Source organism: Geospiza fortis, unplaced genomic scaffold (genome assembly GCF_000277835.1).
Source record: "Geospiza fortis unplaced genomic scaffold, GeoFor_1.0 scaffold53, whole genome shotgun sequence".
NCBI lineage: Eukaryota > Metazoa > Chordata > Aves > Passeriformes > Thraupidae > Geospiza > Geospiza fortis.
Genome location: NW_005054305.1, coordinates 6,999,185 through 7,017,321, shown reverse-complemented (window position 1 = coordinate 7,017,321; position 18,137 = coordinate 6,999,185). Strand labels below are relative to the sequence as shown.

General features: G+C 41.2%; 1 protein-coding gene across 16 annotated transcripts in view; it reads right to left on the bottom strand.

The window, feature by feature from the left end:
* Window positions 1-18,137, bottom strand: part of DTNA (dystrobrevin alpha) — a 169,213-nt gene that overhangs the window by 11,759 nt on the left and 139,317 nt on the right. For 7 of the 16 annotated variants that reach the window (XM_031066545.1, XM_031066557.1, XM_031066552.1 and 4 more), the window contains 8 exons: window positions 16,063-16,160; window positions 14,585-14,698; window positions 11,272-11,368; window positions 9,957-9,974; window positions 5,832-5,991; window positions 3,036-3,125; window positions 2,358-2,526; window positions 1,497-1,629 (listed from right to left, as the gene is read on the bottom strand). In XM_031066545.1, coding sequence (XP_030922405.1) covers window positions 1,497-1,629; window positions 2,358-2,526; window positions 3,036-3,125; window positions 5,832-5,991; window positions 9,957-9,974; window positions 11,272-11,368; window positions 14,585-14,698; window positions 16,063-16,160 — 879 coding nt within the window. The remainder of the gene's footprint in view (window positions 1-1,496; window positions 1,630-2,357; window positions 2,527-3,035; window positions 3,126-5,831; window positions 5,992-9,956; window positions 9,975-11,271; window positions 11,369-14,584; window positions 14,699-16,062; window positions 16,161-18,137) is intronic. The other 9 variants (XM_031066555.1, XM_031066544.1, XM_031066556.1 and 6 more) reach the window with 3 other exon arrangements.

Below are 18,137 nucleotides of genomic sequence, written 5' to 3'. Positions count from 1 at the left end.
CCCCCCCCCCCCCCCCTTCTCTAAACTGAAAACTATGTTTCATTACATCAGCAGTAGCTGCTCATCCTGTTCAGAAGTTTAAAAGCTGTGACTTTTGACCATTCCTATCTTGGATAAAAAGTTCTGACAATTCCCCCTACGTCACCTGCTGTTGCCTTAGTAAATGATCTATAAAAATCCTGCTCCTTTTGTCATGTCCTTAAAGACCTCTGCAGTGAAATGACTTTTGGCAACCTACCATGGGAATGTAGCAGGTCTACATCAACAACAACAACGAAAAGATGTTCACATCAACCTCAAAAAGTTACCTCAAATTTTGACAAGACTCAATGAACTTTTACAATACTAACATATTCTAGCAGCTTTACAGAAAAGACCAAAAGAACAGCCAATCTTCATTACAACACAAGCCTGTCAGACACAGGATGTCTCCAAAGTGACCAGCACTGAACAGTAGAGAAAAATTACCAGAAAAGAAAGCTAGATTTTATTAGCTCCTAGAAATCAGCAGTACAAAGAATTGCTGCCCATAAAGTGATTTTGAACCTCATTCGCAGACATCTGGCCTCTCAGAACATGTCTAATTTGGTTTTTGTACCCCATTTAATATGTTCTTTAGGGGTGAAGTCCAAATTTGGCCAGTAAACATGTGGAAACAAAGTTATTTTTGCTTGTTTCAGCTCTGCTCCCAAAAAACTGAACTAGGTTTTCCCTCCTATTGACACTACTTCTAACTTTATAAGAAGTTATGTATTTCAAATTCATATATTCCAAGTCAGAATAACTGAAAACATGGCAATAATCTGCAACACTAGGTAGAAGTGGAGACCATGATGCAAACATGGGCATCTACAGAATTCCACCTCCCCCTGGCATATTTGCTTTGCTCAGACTCTTAAACAAATGCCACTTGAGAGCTTCCTCAGGGAGGTGTTTAATAACAAATCCCCAGGCTTCTCTGCACCAGATGCTTGTTGAATACTTGGTTCTCTGGGATACAATTCATTCCAGACTCTTTTCTGTACCTCCAGATTCTTACAATGACAGTAACACAGACTGCATCTGAGCTTCAGTTCACACTGGAGAAACCCTTATGAATGTTTCTTGCTATTGGAGAAAAAAAAAAGAAAGGAAATAGCAGAACACCTTGACACCACCAACCAGCACCTATGGCAGTGGGGAATGAGCTCTAAGTGACTTGATGGGCATGGGCCCAGAACAAGCTCTGAGGCAGTTCTGTCCCACCTGGTTCCCTGGTGCCCTTTTGGACCACTGCTGTGTGCCTCAGGCAGTGTGGTCTTCTTGGATATGCACAAAGGCTGGAGGCATGCGTGTCTGTGTAAGGCTGGCAGCAGCTTTTGGAATGCGGCTGCTCTGGCAACCCAGAAGAGATCACACCCCAGAGGCCAGGGCTGGTTAGATGGCCCTGGGCACTTGAGGGCCATCATCCTTTCTCACTGATGGAGAAACAGGGGCTGTTGGTGTCCTTCTCCCACCTGGTACGCCTCATCCTGCAGCTTCTGCTTCAGGTACTCCTCCATTTTCAGTTCATTCTCCAGCTGGCGGACAGAGTCATTCTCATAATTTTCATCATCTGCTCTGACATAGGGGTCTCCATCTTCTGTAACCCTAAAAACAATTATTAATAAATAGCCTCCTGAGATGACTGACATTCAGAGTCAATAAAACCTCCCTTCATTGTGATCTATGAGGACTGTGGGATACTTTCAGTCTAACCACATGCTCCACTAGTAGTATTTTCCTGGCAGTGGAGAACATTTCTGTTATTTCCCTCTCTCATGAAGTACACCAAAGGGCATATTCTGCTGAAGGCACTCCCCTAAGGAAATGAGTAAGAAAAGTTCTCAACAACTTCATACAAAGAGGCTGAACTAAAAATAACTAGAAAGATGCCTATTGTCTTTAAAAGGAAGGATCAAGTTGTAAAAATCAATCTGTTTGTTCATCAATTGAGTAGGTCAATGAAACGCATTCTGTCTTTTCCATTTACACATTTCTCCTTTTCCAGTGAGCCCCAACAGGTCCCTCAGTCTGGATAAACAGGGAATAGGACTGCAGGGCATGCTTGGGAAAACAGCTGTCCCACAACCTCCATGTTTCCTGAGTGTTCCAGGCTGGATTTGAGACAGCTCTCTCCTGAGGGAGTCCCAAGTCCCTTTATTGTTTACAGACCCCACTACTATGTAACCATGAGGCAGTCCTCACTTGGATGTATGCCGTTTTTTTTTTTTTTTTTAAACCCAAATAATTGAGAGGGAGAGGAAATCCTGTGTGCTGCACACTGTTTTCAGAGGAGGAAGGATGAGATGAGGAAGAGGTGCCAGGCAGGTACCCACATGTCACTGCGGATGGAGCCGGTGGCAGCAGCGCTGTGGATGTATCCCGGCTTCCGGGCGTGGATCTGTGCCAGGAAAGCCTTCTCGGACGTCGGGGATGGAACCAGATCATCAAAATGAGTCCGGCCAAACTCAGAATCCACATTGCTCTCTGTCTCGCTGCCCACTTCTGTGAAGCAAAAAGTCCCATTTAACTTCCACAAAAGTACACTTGCCTATTTCTTTAAGCATTTCTTTGCCCTTCCAGCCGGGAATGCCACCTCCTCATAGTGATTAAAGCATATTATTCCACTTATATTGGCAAAACTTATAGTTTTCTTCTTGTGGTGGGACTAAATACTGAAACTTTTGCTTATCTCAGTTATTAGGTAGGATATTTTAATGGTAATACTACAGACTGCATTTTACAACAGGTCCTGTATGATCTATGCTAAATCTAATTTCTAAAGAGTGAAATCCCACTCCATGTGGAATCACAGACAAATTTTTCACTGTACCCAGCTGCACCTCTACATCCATGGCTTTGAGAACTGCTGAGTTCCAGAAGTTGTAACTTGGGGATTTTTTTAACAAAAGCATAAAAAGCTTTGAAGATACGTATCTTCCTACTTCCCACATTTTTCATACAAATGTGAAATGTCACTGTGACAACTATTCCCCCTTGTATGCCTCACTCACCAGAGTTCAGTTCTTTTACCAAAGAAGACATGGTGTTGGTGATTGAATCTGCTGCCACCAGCAAATCATTTCTTAAGTTTCGTCTTGCACCTGAAGCAAGGGATGGACAAAGCACAAGTTACCATTATTCACATGACATATGCTTTACTGTTGAAAGCAGTTGTGACCCCTCTGAAAGCTGTCATTGTGATAATTCAGGGTATCAAAGTCCTTGTGAAGGGCACGTGCAGAAGAGTTCTCTGCAGAATGGCCTCATTTACTTATGCTGTATGCAAAAGCAGAAGCCTATCCTCATGCTTCATTTAACCACAATGCCAGATATGTGGAGATTATTCATTGCCATCAAGCTTGCATTTGTGTGGTGACACCAGCAGACCAGGCCTGGAAGATTAAATCCAGCGTGAACTCATTTACAGTGCCTGTGGGGGAGGAGGGAAGAAATGAAGTGTTTTCTCCAAGTTCCCACAGCTCAGTTTAATGACACCATTATTGCCAGATATTCGCCAGATAATTATGGCAAATGTTGAAGAAACACATTTGACCTCATCCCTCATCAAGACTATATGGATTTCTCTTCTCTGCTCCCTCTCAGCCTCTCCTGCAGTTCAAGGACTTTCTTGTATATTCTATAATTTACTGTCTCTCTCTCTCCCCACCCCCCAGGCCCCCCCTTGTTTTTTTTTTTTTAATAAAGGAAGCACTACTGCTTCTCTAAACAGCCCCCTTAACCATCAATCATGAGAGATTCTTGGGAGCTGCACGGAATACTCCTTCCTTAGGAGGGGTCTGTGGGTAACATGTGCTTAACTCCCTCAAATCCCAAACACACATACTATTGTTGAATAGCTGAATAATCAATATATTCCACAGAATCACTAGTCTTTCAAATAGAATTATTTACAGGAATTGGCTACTGTAGATTTTTTAAAACATGCTGAATGCAAACCAATACATTTAAAAAAGTTTCTCAAATCCTGAAGATTTTTTTTTAATGTATCCATTAGCAAATACTTACTGGAATGTAAATTATAGTAGTTAAACTCTCTCTTACACAAACACACAGAGACAACCATTCCTTCTCTAAAGTCTTCCCAAATTTGTGCCTCTGAACTATTGCAAATTATGTGAAAGAGAAATGGAAAAAATGAAGAGAAAAGGTCCTTTAACCATGGCTTGTCTGCATTTTGTGTATATAGGCAGATCTCTGCTGGTGCAGCAGAGAATGGAGCCATAAAATCTCAGCCCAACCCCCCTCACAAAGTCATATGTCAAGATGTGACAGAATGCTGGCTTCAAGTTCTTTGGCTTTGACCTTCCCATCTACAGCTTACAGTAAATAATGACACAAACCTAGGTATTTATCAAATGCAGCAGTTTTAAAATGTGATCACATAACTTCTTATATTGCTTTTGATCTTGAACAGAACATGTTTTTACACTTAAAATGCATTTGCCTGAGGCAGACTTAGCATTGTTTATGGATATTTTATTGTGGCCACTATATTATTTATCTTACTCTTAACTTTAGAAGAAGCTGTCCCATAACAGCATAGGAGCTAGGGCTCCATATTTTTGCCTGTCATGATTTTTCTTATAGCAGAAAAAAAGGAAAACATATTGGCTGCTTCTCTTTTGCCACAGAAAATGAGATTAGCAGCAACCCATTATGATGGGACCAGGAATTATGCCTATGTTCAATACTTGAATTGACCAGTACTTTAGGAGAAAGTTCTTGATTGCATTACAGATTCAATCTTGTCCAACAATACACACAGACATAATTCACAGGAAAATCAAGGGGAAGGGTGCATGAGAGGGCTGAACTGGGTTCCTGGGAAGAAGCATGCCTCCACTGTAGCAGAGGAACTTCAGAGCTTACATTTAAACTTATGTTTAATTTGTGCTGGGTAAAGAGGGGAAAAAACTTATTTGGATCATAGAAATGCAATTATGCAAATATTTTAGAGAGAGCAGATTAAAAAATTAGGAGTATTTCTTCATTTAGACAACACAGACTACTCACTTTCTGTTATTCAACATAATAATTTAATCTATGGCCTTAGAAATTCAAAACAGTTTAAAATTTATTCTTACTTGAAAAAAGAGTGGGGAGGTGATGACAGTTTTCTGGAAATGCAAGGAAAGGGTTCACCTAGACTTTCAGACTTGATTCCTGTCTAGTCTCACTGGACCCTTCTCAGGCCCAAAGCAAAAAAACAAGGGACAACAGTCACAAGTTGCATCAAGGGATGTTCCAATCAGATAGAAGGACAAGGAATTTACACAATAAGGACGGTGAATCACTGCAACAGAGAAAATGAGTGACAGGAGCCATCCAGAACTCACCTGGTAAAGGTCCTGAATGGCTTGATCTCACTTTGAAGCCCTCTTTCTTGGGGCAGAAGGACACAGTGACTTACAAAAGCCCTTTCCACCTGAACTAATTCTATTATTGTATCATTTACTTCTAGTAAAGTCTTTATTTAATACATACTGACAATGCCTGCTGAGGTCAACAGCAATTTTTCTGGTTAACAGAGCAGTGATAAGAAGAAATCAAAATTCCTTCTTACCCCGAGCTCCATTAATTGTCATCATTGCCCAGTTTCTGCCTACCTGCTTGTTCTGATGGCTGACAAAGTCGATTCTCAATGGCAAAATGCAGCTGTCACAGACATTTTTTTGATTTGTTTTGTTTCATTGCATGCAACTCAGAAGCTCAAGTACATTAAGTCAATAACCGCAAGAAATAATGATTCTTCAGTCTCCAGGTGCCTCAGACTTAATGAGACTTACTTTGCGCAAAGGCTTCCTGCACATCTCCTCCCACCCCGGTCAGAGAGTCCTGAGGCGCGTGGGTCGGGGTGGAGCAGGCAGAGGCAGACCTGATGGGCATGGGGATGGGCCGGCTGATGGTGTGGCTGGGCGAGGAGCGTGGGGAGCCCGCCCCCTGCGTCTGCAAAACAACCAAGGTGTTAAACAGGGGCTTTGCAAGAGCCTGCCTGCTCTCCTGGCCACCCATCCCTCAGCTTAAAGGCATCGTGCTGCTTGTACATCAGCTGGGGAATGTTAATTTTGCTAGAAGAAATAAACCGAAGTCAGTTGTTAGTTGACAGCAAGGCTTCTGTGTAGAGAAACAGTAAGTAGGAAAATATGAGTCAAGATCTGACTTCCTCCAAGCATGGGAAAATGTCAGGCAGCTAAATTAAAAAAAAATCCAAGTTAATAAAGACCACACTACAGAGCTCTCTGCCCTCTCCCCTCTCACTCCCCCAGTTCACATGCATGTCTGCTAAACTGTAACCCATTCTGGCTTGAGAAGGGAAAGCTGCTGGCACCAGCCTGGCTTTCAGCCTGGGCAAGGGACTGGAGCAGCCCCTTTCAGCAGAGCCCTGCCCTCTGCCTGCCTGCAGGACAAGTTCATGGTACATGCAACCTCCCAGTCACATAAAGTCTGACACTCTCAATAAATAACACACATTTCTGCTTTTTATTTGGAGCTAGAGAACTATTTAAGCCACTATTAAATTATCTGCTCCACATACTCAGACACTCCCAAAACACTGCAGGGATAGGGCAATATAAATTCCTGCCACGGGTTCAGCTGCTGGAAGTGAAAATGTTTTAACACCAGTCATATAAATGTCATGCTGTTAGCACCTCACAGTTAGGATCACTTAGCTGAAATTCAAGCAGACTTTAAAAAAATTGCAGTTTTTACTAATGCAGCTAGGTGAATGATATCAAGAGACAGTGCTGTTCTCACCTTCTGTTTCAATGTCCTGGGAATGTGTATCCATGTAAGAAAAAACTAATGCTGGAACCCACACCAAACTGCACATAGCTTTTGAAACCCAGTGTTTAGCAGATGCCAAGGATGGAGGTGGCTTGAGTGCTTTTAAAGGGGAACTGCAACACAAGCTCCTGGTTGTTTTCAGTCAAAAGTGACTGGAGAGGTGGTGTTTCCCTTATCTTGGCTTTATTTTAAAAACACAGGAGGATTTCTTAACTCTTCCCATGGTATTTATTTTGACTCTGGCATTGATTGCCACTGCGGCTCTGATTATGTTTGGCAAATATGTTCTAAGAAAGACAAGAGCAGGCCATTGCAGGTTGAGCGCAGCATTGTCCTTAAGACTTTTATAAATTCCTGACCTGGACCATAAATAATGTATCAGAATACTAAGCTATTTGTTCTTTTATCCTATCACCCCTTTCTAAGAGACATTATCACCTGAAAGCCATCAAGGGTAAATTAGTTTTATGAGAAATAAGCACATTACTGATGGAAGAATGGAGGATTTAATACTTACAATTTCTTTAATTATTGGTTTTGGAACATTTACATGATGGATGGAAAAGGCAAATTGAATATATAAAGGCCAGATGCTCTCCTGTTTCTAGAATCATCTATACCAGCTCCAGCAGAAATGGAGATATTTATTCCTCCAGAGGAAGGGCCCAGAGCAACTTGGAGATGCTCCATGGTCCCTGTTAGCCATAACTCCTGCACATCAGGGCAGGGCACCCAGGATGTACAGCTTTCTTCTTTCATGCCCCAATGGAGCACAATTCATCCTCACTGAAACACATCTGCAGAAGAATTTTTGGTTCTCAGCTCTCTGAAAGACAAGTGCCCTTTTTCCCTTGCCTTTTTCCTTAGCTCCCTTTTGCCTTCGATCTCTGTTCTGGGAACACCAACAACAGTGGGAACTTTCACTGAGAAAGATGAGGAAAAAATGGACAAAATTTGCTTCCTGCCATCAAGTCATATTCAGGAATGAACTTCAGAATAGGCATTTTATTTACTAAAAATAACAGATGCCCGCCAGTACTTCTGGGCTGGAATTTTCCCTTAAGAGATGTGGAAACTGCTGCACATCCAGCGCTTACCCTCTGTCTGCTCTGCAGCTATGACTGAGATCTTGTGTTTATGATAAACACAAAATGTCTGGGAAGCACAGGAAGATGAAGCATTCAGAGTTCCTTGTCCAGGAAAAAAATCTCGCTTTTTATAGTATTTGGGCAGTATGAGACAGAACTGATGAAAAGCAAGTTCAAATAGGAGGATATTAGGGAATGCCTGATTTCAGAGAGGTGAAAACTCAATTTCACTCATTTAGATCCACCTCAGCCCAAGTTTATGGCAATGAAGTGGTATTAGGATTGGATTCCTGCATAGTGGTTATCAGGAGAATTGTGGTTTTCAAAGGCTGGACCTAATGGTCTGAATTTAAAGCCAGTCTGAAAGACCGCCAGTCTTAACCTCTTGGTAAGGACAGCAAAGAAGACAAGCCCTGAATTACTCTCAAACCTTGACAGCTCTACCAGCTCAGGATTAAAGTATGCTGAAAGGGGAGCTACCGCAGCCACTGTGGATATTTGGATGGCTTCAGCTTTTGTGTAGTACTTGGTTGCAGCTATCAGTGTTCTCCTGCCTCCCAGGAATATTTTCAGGTATTTTACTTAATTCACCATCCCTAGTCAAATTGCTACAGCTTTTAAGTTAACTCTTGCTAGACAGGAAAAATTCCCCACTATCAAGTGTCATGCATGCTTAGCATAAAATGCTTGAAATGAAAACTGGCTTTATAGGAGTTTTAGCCCATTGCTCCCTCTACTGGGACTGAACTGGGACGACATATGGGGAAATCACACAGCCTCATCAAACGGCAGGGATGTGAAGAACTCATTATCCTTTCTGAAGGAAGGGCAATGGAGAAATAGATAATTCATAAGCATTAGATGAATTGGCAGGCTGCTCATTCCAATTCAATTCCTCCAGAAATTAATTTAATCCTGTTTCTCTCAACAGATCATGAAATGGCATAGCATAATGGGGATCATTAAATGGAAATGGTGAGAGTAATTCTTTAGCATCATCACCTGGTATTCAGTGAGGCTATTACTCTTGGAAAAAAAAATCCATAAAAATACCTCATAGCAGCCTGAAAATGTGCTTTCACTTACACTGTCCAGTGAACATTTTACACGATAACGTAACTCCTGTCACACTGGAAGCTTCTCTTTTGTGAACAGATCTTCAGAATCAAAAAAGACATCCCTTACATGGAGGTGGAATTTGGGCAGATTTATTTTTTTGAGTGCAACTCTACAAAAATTAACCAAATGTTGGGTTTTACGAAGGTGAGCATTACCTACAAACTCTGGATGCTGTATCACAGACAGAACACATCAGACTTGTGACTGCACTTCTGCTGAGGAAAGCAGGAGGAAGTGCATTTTGTTAAAATTAAACACTTTTACTAAACTCATAAATCAGACTGCTATCTGTAAACTGCCTGCTTTTTTAAGCCTAATATATTTCCAAGATCCATTATAATACTGAAAAGCCCAGAAACAATTAAATCTTCTAAAATTTACTATTATTAATGTAAATTCTTCCTCTTTTTGATCCAGGTTGCAGGAAACATTTATTTCCCTGAAGACTTGTGGGACTGTTAGCATCAAGGCCAACTTTTAAAAATGTGCACACTATGCCCTGACTTTTTGGATAAAATGAGCTTTCAAACTCACTGCCCTTGTCTAGTTTAAGCTCAGTTATGTTTTTCTTGAAAGTACAAAGTTTCTCATTGCATTCTCAAAATGTTATCTATTGAATTCATATTCTAGATTGGTTTCACTACATTTGAGGTGTGGTTTTTATACCTTACATGTTTAATTTAGAGGAGTGAGGAAAAGATTCCTTGTAGCCACGACTCACTTTCTAGAGCACTGTTTCATTATGAAAATTGCTCCAAGACACTAATGTGGGAAAGAACTGCAAAATATTAATTTTAATATTAATGTGTCAAAAGAACACACACACACACTTCTCAAGCAAAAGAAGGAACACAAACCACAGGAACACAATCACATTTAGGAGTTAGTGAGGCATCCAAAGAGAAGGTAACTTGCTACCTGTTTCAATTCTTCTTCCTAAAGAAAAAAAGGATCAGCACATGAGATGAGCCAGGATGTAAGTGAAGAACAAAAAGCCAAATTTGGAGCACAGGGTTAAAGGTGCAATCAAGATAGTTGAAGATATGAGACCAGGTTAAGGTCCCACCTCTGCATACTTAGAAACACCAGCACAGTGCAAAGTATGCAGAAAGCTGCTGTCATTTCCTACCCAAGTTTTCTTTGTCCAGCTAGTGACTAACAGCAGGCAGCCTTCACTGCTGGTTGTGGCACTGCAGCATTTCATGGGTAGAACAAAAAGTACCCTGCCTAATTTCAGCTCCCAAAAATCTGCTGGCTCTTCAGTGTGTTCTCTGCTGAGGTGCCACCAATTCCTGCATTGTTGCTGCAAAGCCCTTGTCTGAGGACGGGCAAGTGACAAAAGGTGACAAACTCATCCTTGGAAGCAAATGGATCTAAATAGATGCATGTTGCATCTAAATGGAGGCATGTTGCTAAATGTATTTCAGTGAAATTCCTTCTGCTCTTATCTGAGCCATATTTGGCCCAAGTTGCACTGAATTTCCATGAACTCATTTGAGCTGCCATAGACAACAACTAAAGAGTCTCCTGTAATACTCAGGGAGCTTTCTTCCAATGTGAATTTGTGGCATCATCTGTCCTGAAGTACATCAAGTAAAATAAGGCTGCAAATAAACACATATTCCATCTTACCCTAGCCTGTCTTTAAAAATGCACGTGATTTTTGATATCTTGGTTCTTAACAGAGATCCTAATTGAGACATGTTTCATCTCTTTAACAAGGGCCTGCTTCTGTATCCCTGAAAATGAAACAAGTGTTGTAGAGGAAGCACCTCTGAGCTGAGAGAGGTAGATGTGGCTGTTAAATGACTCATCTGACAAAACCAGCAACTGAATAAATTAAAGAAACTGTAACTTAAGAGCAAAGTTGAAGTTAAAGGCCTAGTGATTCTATACTATCAGCTGCAGTGAATAATAGTGTACAGTACTGAGGTTTTTTCCTTACAGCTAATAGTTAGCTTGTTTTATGTGTTGGTTTCATTTCTTTTCCTTACTCCTTTTAGCAGTAGGTGACAATGATGATGCAGTACTGCTACAGGAATGACATTATCTGAGCATCATCTGAAACCCCTGAATTAAAAGACGAAGGCAAAACGTAAGAAAGGAGGGAGACACAGCCAAATTTTGTGGTAGAAACAGTCAGGTTCTGCAGAATTCTATGGTTACATATCCTCCCTCTCCTCTCTCACTTCACTTTGTGTTTTCCTTGGCAGTAGCAGGTGCAGCTCCTTACCTTCAGCAGTTTCATGAGGCCCTCTAACTGAACCATCAGCTCCCTTCGGCTTTCCTGGAGCGCAGACATCCTCTGTTCCAGCTCATCCTTCCGCTGCCTGAGAAACAAGCACACCTGATCAGGGCTTACCCCTCACAGCAGCAGCTTTTAACTGCATCATTCTGCCAGCCCTGCTATGGGGACACATGGCTACAAAGCACAGGAAAGCAAACACACAGTGTGAATTCAGCACAGGGTTTAGAAATGTGGCTCCATGAAGGCTAGGGAGCTCCCTCTCACTGGGAATCCTCATAGGACTGAATTGTGATTAGGGAAAAGACAGACACTGCCACAGACCCTTCTTCAAAGAACAAATGAGGTTCAAACAAGCTTGTGTTATAGTCCCTTGTGCAAATGCCTGGCAATTTTAGCTTTGGAACTCTCTAGTCAATAACCTCACTAGCTGTCAGAAGAAATTAAAGCCATGCCCTGAAGGACAGGAAATTACAGCAGGGGCACTGAACACAGTCAGATATGAGAGAAGCTAAGAGAGTTCAGAAATTCAGACAAAAACCCACAGTAATCTCCTTTTGTTTCTATTTTTTTTCCTGAAAACAAGAGGAAGACTATCACATAGTACACACATAACTGCCTGAAGTTAGTTCTTTGCACTCAGAGTGCACTGCTGGCTATGTGACAGTGAATACTGAGCCACTCCAAGTGTGACAGTCTCTTTGTGCCCCCATAAATCTGAACAGCTTTGATTCTGCACAGCTCCACTGCACAGGATGGGGGAACAGCACTTGCATACGTTAAACCACTAAATTGTGGGAAGTCTCCACCTACAAACAAAATAAAATTGTTGCCTCCTGGAAGTTATGATATAATTAATATTACTACTGAAAAAGGTACATATATTTTATGTTCTACTGCATTGCAAATAACATACAAACACTATGTTGTTAGCCTTGTACTACCTACAAAATATGACAATTTAATCCTAAATGGAAAAGCTCGGGAACCAACAAGACTTGTAGATTTCCTGTATTTAGGGCAATATGAAACCCTGATTTTGAGCCTTCACTGTAAGTGAGCAACTACAGACACAGACAACATTGACTCCTACAGGACTGCTCATGTGTGCTATCCCTCACCTTTATAATAGGATCATATAGTAACACTGCCAGGTTGCATTTACTCTTCTGAAGGATTGATCTATTTCCTGCTACAAAATGCTTGGTTGGCTTTTCCAGACAGGTAATGGTTAGAAATGCTATGAACTGTACATAGGCAGCAGAGTTTATTATTTAACAAAAATAAGGTCTGTGTAATTCAAAGTGGCAGGTCCTAGTACAGAGCTCTGCTGGTTTTAGATTCATTCCACAGGGAGAGAGGAGCTAAGCAGTGTGCACTGTACAGACTCCTCTGAGGGTTTTCTCCTGCTGATCTCCAGAACAAATTCTTGGAAGTAAGGGGTTTTCCAACCTGTCTCAAAGACAGTACTAGTAATGTGAAGGAATGCTGTGTTCAGGACCTCATTTCAGCGAGTGCCACACTACAGAGCTTGTGAAAGGTGGTGGGACAGGTACCCACAAAATGGCTTACAGATTTCAGCATACTAAATTGCTCTACAGCCCTAAGTACTTCAAGCCAGAAAAATCAGCAGGGTAACAGACATAAATCAGAGCTGCTACCCTGAGTCCTGCTGTTTTACACATAAGAACAGCCATGTGCCATCTTAAGTGTCCAGGAATTTGAGGTGGTGTCAAAATTCCCCAGTAAATTCAAAGTTAAGGCTTTTGCCCTTCAAATGGTGAACACTTCAGAAGGAATGCAAAGTAGTTCAGACACAGAGATTAAAAGTTATTTTCTAATTCTCATACTGTATATTAAATCAGGGAAGGTAGAGGTGAGGAATTCAGTATCAGTGCCCTAGGGACACTGCGTATCAAGAAAGTAAAATAAGGGTATTATGCTTTAATATGTGTATCAAAATTGAAGAGAGGGAAAAGCTAAGTAGTCAGCCTGCTAACACTGCACAATCACTCCTTTTTTTTTTAAAGTATAATGAATTATATTAGTCAAGTACATAAAAAGCTGATTTCCTAAACCTGCTGAAAATGGACTTTTGGTTTGGTGGACAACAGCTACATTATTGATATATTTTACAGTGTACATGTTTTCATGGCAGTCAGTGTTATATGCCTCACACAATCTCACTTGCCTGTAGATCTCTAGAAGTAATTACACATTAAAATCCCTCATAGAAATGAAGAAGCTAATTTGTATTTAGATTGGAAAGCCAAAGTAATGATTTATGAATCAGAAAAATATTTTTGTGTGGAAAACTCCATAATAAAACTATCAAGTATTTGTAAAGAAAAAAATTTAGCAGAGTTTCTTATAGTAATTTCCTTTGGATATGCATCAGACCACTAAAATATTAGTTGTGTGAGGAGTGGCTAAGTGGCAAAAAATGTTCATAAGTCAGGGGGCAGAGCAGTCTAGCATTGTTTCACTGGAAAGAAAATGCTTACACTCTCTTCTCTATTCATATAGAGCATTTTGAATAGTTTTTATTGGATTCTCTGTCTGGCTTTCACAATGTGAACTTCAGGACTTCCAAGGAACCTATGGATCTGGGCCAATGACAATTGTACTTCTTCAATGTGCTATATATGGAAATCAGTAAATTCATGTAGAGTATCATAACTAACATGCAGTCACATCCATATTCATGTTTTTAGCTTGGTGGGATAACTGGAGGAAGGATCCTCTAAATCTTCAGCAGCTGCAGATGACATTACTCTTCACCCCCCACGTGACAAGGAGATCATTCTGCAGCCTGGTTTTGCACCACGAAGAGAAGTGACCTCTCCTTAGAGTTCAACATATGGGGGATATTTCCAAAGATTAACATCTAATTCTGGCTGTATTTTCATGTAGTTCTCTATTTTCTTTAGCATAAACTAGAAATCTTTGTAAAGGTATTTGTTCTGAACATTTTTTCCCATATAATTAATGGCATTTGGACCAGGCTGGGGGGACCTGTTCCAAATGACCTAAGGCCCTAATTCTGCAAATACTTATGCATATGCTGAATTTAATGTAGAGGAGTAATATGTGAGATTTCTCATGCACACAGTTTAAAGCATAAGCTTAATTACTTCGAGGACAACAGGCTGCACCAAAAATTGATAAAAAATACACATTGGCTGACTTACTTAAAAAATCCTCCAAAACCGTAAGCCAGGCTTATCTTTTATTTCTTCTTTTGCAGAGAATGACTGGTTGGCCCCTATCAAGGTCAGAGGTTTTACTCCTGTGAGCTTACCTCAGGAGCCGGAGCTCTGCAAGGAGAGTGGGATTTTGTTGGGCCTTCTCTGGTGTGGGCTGAGACGCTTGCTCATGCTCAAGTCGCAGCCTCTGGATCTCCTGCAGGATTTCTCTTGGGGAGGAGAATAAGCAGAAGACCATAAGTCATTAATTTTCCACAAAAGCAGCTCCCTGGACATTGCAAGAGGTGAAAAAGCATGACTGTATTTAGCTTTAAATCAGTGAAGATGTAAGTTTGCAGCCAACCAAAGAAGCCCTCAGCAATGGGAAAGGGTTTATTTTCTGAATAAACTCTTAGGATTTTGCCGTAAAGGGAAATCATTCTTCAAAACCCCCCAAAAAACACAGGTAGACATAAAATAGCTCCATGCTTGACAGAACTGCTCCCTTTTAATTCTTCACCATGAACATTTCCAACACCTCATGAACTTAAAAAAAATTGAAGTAACCTTTCTGGACATTGTGGAGTATCAGAGAAAATATTCAGCCCTTTAAAATACTTCTAATGGAAGCAGAGATGTGAGAGCAGCTGACAATTCACAGAAAAGCACTTCAAGAAGACTTGTTACCACTGGCTTGTGAGCCCTGGAGTGCTGTCAAAAGGCTAATACAAAGCTTCACAGCAGAAGGTTGAAACCTTTGTGAATTTTGTCTCTTCTTCACAATGTGCTGGAAGCAGACGGTCAGGAGGCAGCCTCGAAGTATGAAAGGCAAATCGAGACTGGAGCTGGTGGTGCTCATTACACGGTGACAGAAGGCAGCGCAGAGTTTGGAATAGGAAACCATCTGGTCTGGCCTAGCCTCTGTTTTATGGTCCAGCACTAAAAGCAGAGCTCTGCTGCCATACATTTCATGGCATCAGGCAGTCTGGTACTCAGGGCCAGGTTCTCTGCTGTTAACAAACAGGCATCACTCCTTTTTTGGGTCGGCTGGCCTACTTCTCCTGGACACTCTCTCTCAGTCTGGGTCACATCTGCACCTCCTGTCTCATTTGATCAGAAGCCTAACTTGCTGCTAATCTTCCTGCTAACCTCTCCCAGGCAGACTGTGTTCTGAAGAGCTTTAATCATCTTTTTCCTGAATAAAAGCAGGGGAGCATAACATTACAAGCGTGACTGATCCTTTTATCATTTCATGTTATAGTGCTACTGAGAATCCAACTGAAAGTTAAGCTGGTTTAGAAACAGGACAGATTTTTTTTTAAAACTCTTTAACAAACAGCAGCTGCAAACAGTAAAGCATCCATGATTATATCATGTCATTGGACAGTACACTTCTGAAAACATGGGGTGGCTATGGATTTCAGAGCCTTTATCCTATTGTATGGATCTTTTTGTGCTCTGGTTTTTTTTTTTTGTATGGGGAAATGTATGTGCCTGTATAAGCACATTGTACAGGTGGTAAAAAAATGCTAAGAAACAAACACATATGTAACATATAGGACTGAACAAAACCAGGTACTTAGTGGATCCTTACCGGTTTTTATTTTCGAGCTCTGCAATCAGCTGCCTTTGCTGCTTGTTTGCATCAATGGTGAAGGAGATATCTGATGCCCCTCTCTGCTGACTCGGCTGCTGTTGTAAAATAGAGAAGGCTGCATTGAAAGAGGAATAGCCAGCATGCACCACGAGTTCAACACAGATCTGTTCTGTGAAATCTGTTTACAGAAAGTGCAGTACCAAGCTTGCCTACACTAAAAAAAGAACATTCATGTTGTGCTCATACCAGTATGGAACCATTGCTAGTAAAAGCAGAGTAAGTGCTAGAGTAAATAAGACTCAGTGTTTACCATCCTGTCAGTCACTGCTTCTTCACGCAGCTTCCTCTGAACCAATCATAAAAGGCAATGACACTGCTGCAGGCAGTTGCTGTAATGTGGCTCTTGATACTGATGCTACAGACAAGAGGAGCACACTGAAGCAAAAAGCAGTGTCTGCCTCCAGAAAGGATGGGATGGGTTTCCAGTGCAGTGATGCTTTGCTCTCATGAAAGCACAGTTTTACTTTCAGTTTGAAAGCAGTGCTCAGTTTTCAGTCTGGCTGTGTGGCCCATTTGGCCAAGTTTTCCTATCTGCTCTCATGATACTTCAGGAAACCTCTTTCCCCAGTCCTTCAGGTACAGCAAAATCTTTTTTTTTCCACCAGTGAAATGATATGAGAATTTGCCTCTCACCAAACTAGGCAGAGCTCACAACATCTTCATTAGACTATGCCCTTTGTGCATGTTCATCAGCAATAATCACTGTTTTCCTTGTTCCCACTCTTGTGTTTCAGTATTGTAACAATGACAACACAGAACAGGCCATTTAGAAGTTTCACAAGTATGAAAGATACCCATTTATTTCTAACTCCAACCTGAAAGAATCAGGTATTTAAAAACACTCTGCTGAGTTACTGCTGTGATATGAGGGCTCGTCACCACAAAAAGGCCTGTGAAGTGTAACTCTGGAGTGCTATTTTATGTGATGCCACACATCCCCTCTGCCAGGAGGTGAATCCTCAAAAAGGATGAAGATATATTTCAATAGCCTAACAAAGGTTAGGACTGTCTGTGAAAAAAGGACAGTATGTTTCCCCCGTAACTACATACTATCTTTTCTGCTATGGACACATTTTCCCATTAACACATCAACCACAGGGAAGCAGAACAGTGCATAAAGAACTGATACAAGCTAGAGGAAGCAGGATCTTTATCCAGAATGCCTGCTGTTATCAATATATTTAGTTCCTTAAAATCCAGAATGACTATCACCAAAGCTTTAAAAATTTCCACTGCCCCTACTGGGCATCAGTCTTTTGCTTGGGAAGATTTCTCTTTATAGAAACCTCCCCTCTTCCTTCTGTCTCTTTTGTTCAAAGAGCAAAGATGGATGGCAATGAGAAATTCAGTATTTTCCTTCAAGTCAGCTCTGTTTATACTGTTTCCCCCTACATCAAAGACACATGTTATATGGAACTGATGTCAACTGATTTTTAACCAGACAGTATTACTGGGGAACCATGTTCCCATAAAGAATTACTGTCTTTCAGAAATAAGACCGTCCTCTACAGGTTGCCTTAAATTTGAAACACTGTGTCACATGTCTGGAAAGGATTGCTTGGGGCTGAACTGGCAGAACAGGAGCACCCCTCTACTCCCAGGCAGCTGCAGGTTGTGTGAAATCTCCATGACAGCATCTGCACGGGGCAGCAGACCCATCTTCATGTGGTCTGAATGTGACTCAGTGTCTTTACACAACGTGTGGTGCCCAATTTCAGCCTTTCAATTGACCCCACAGTGAGAAAATCTCAGTGTGAAAATGTTTCTGGGTGCTCCAGACCTGCTGCTTTTCACTTAACCATCATTCACAGACCCTTGTTCTATCAAATGGTCTGAGATCAAAAAAAAAGGAACTAGGGTGACCTTTTATGTACCATTTAAGATTTTATATACTTTGATAAGGTTCCTGCTTCATTCTCTCTTGTTCCTGAATGCAGTTAGTGAGGTTTTAGCCTGTCATCACCTTCTATCTTTGGACACAGAGAGCAGAATAATCATTGCTCTGAAATGAA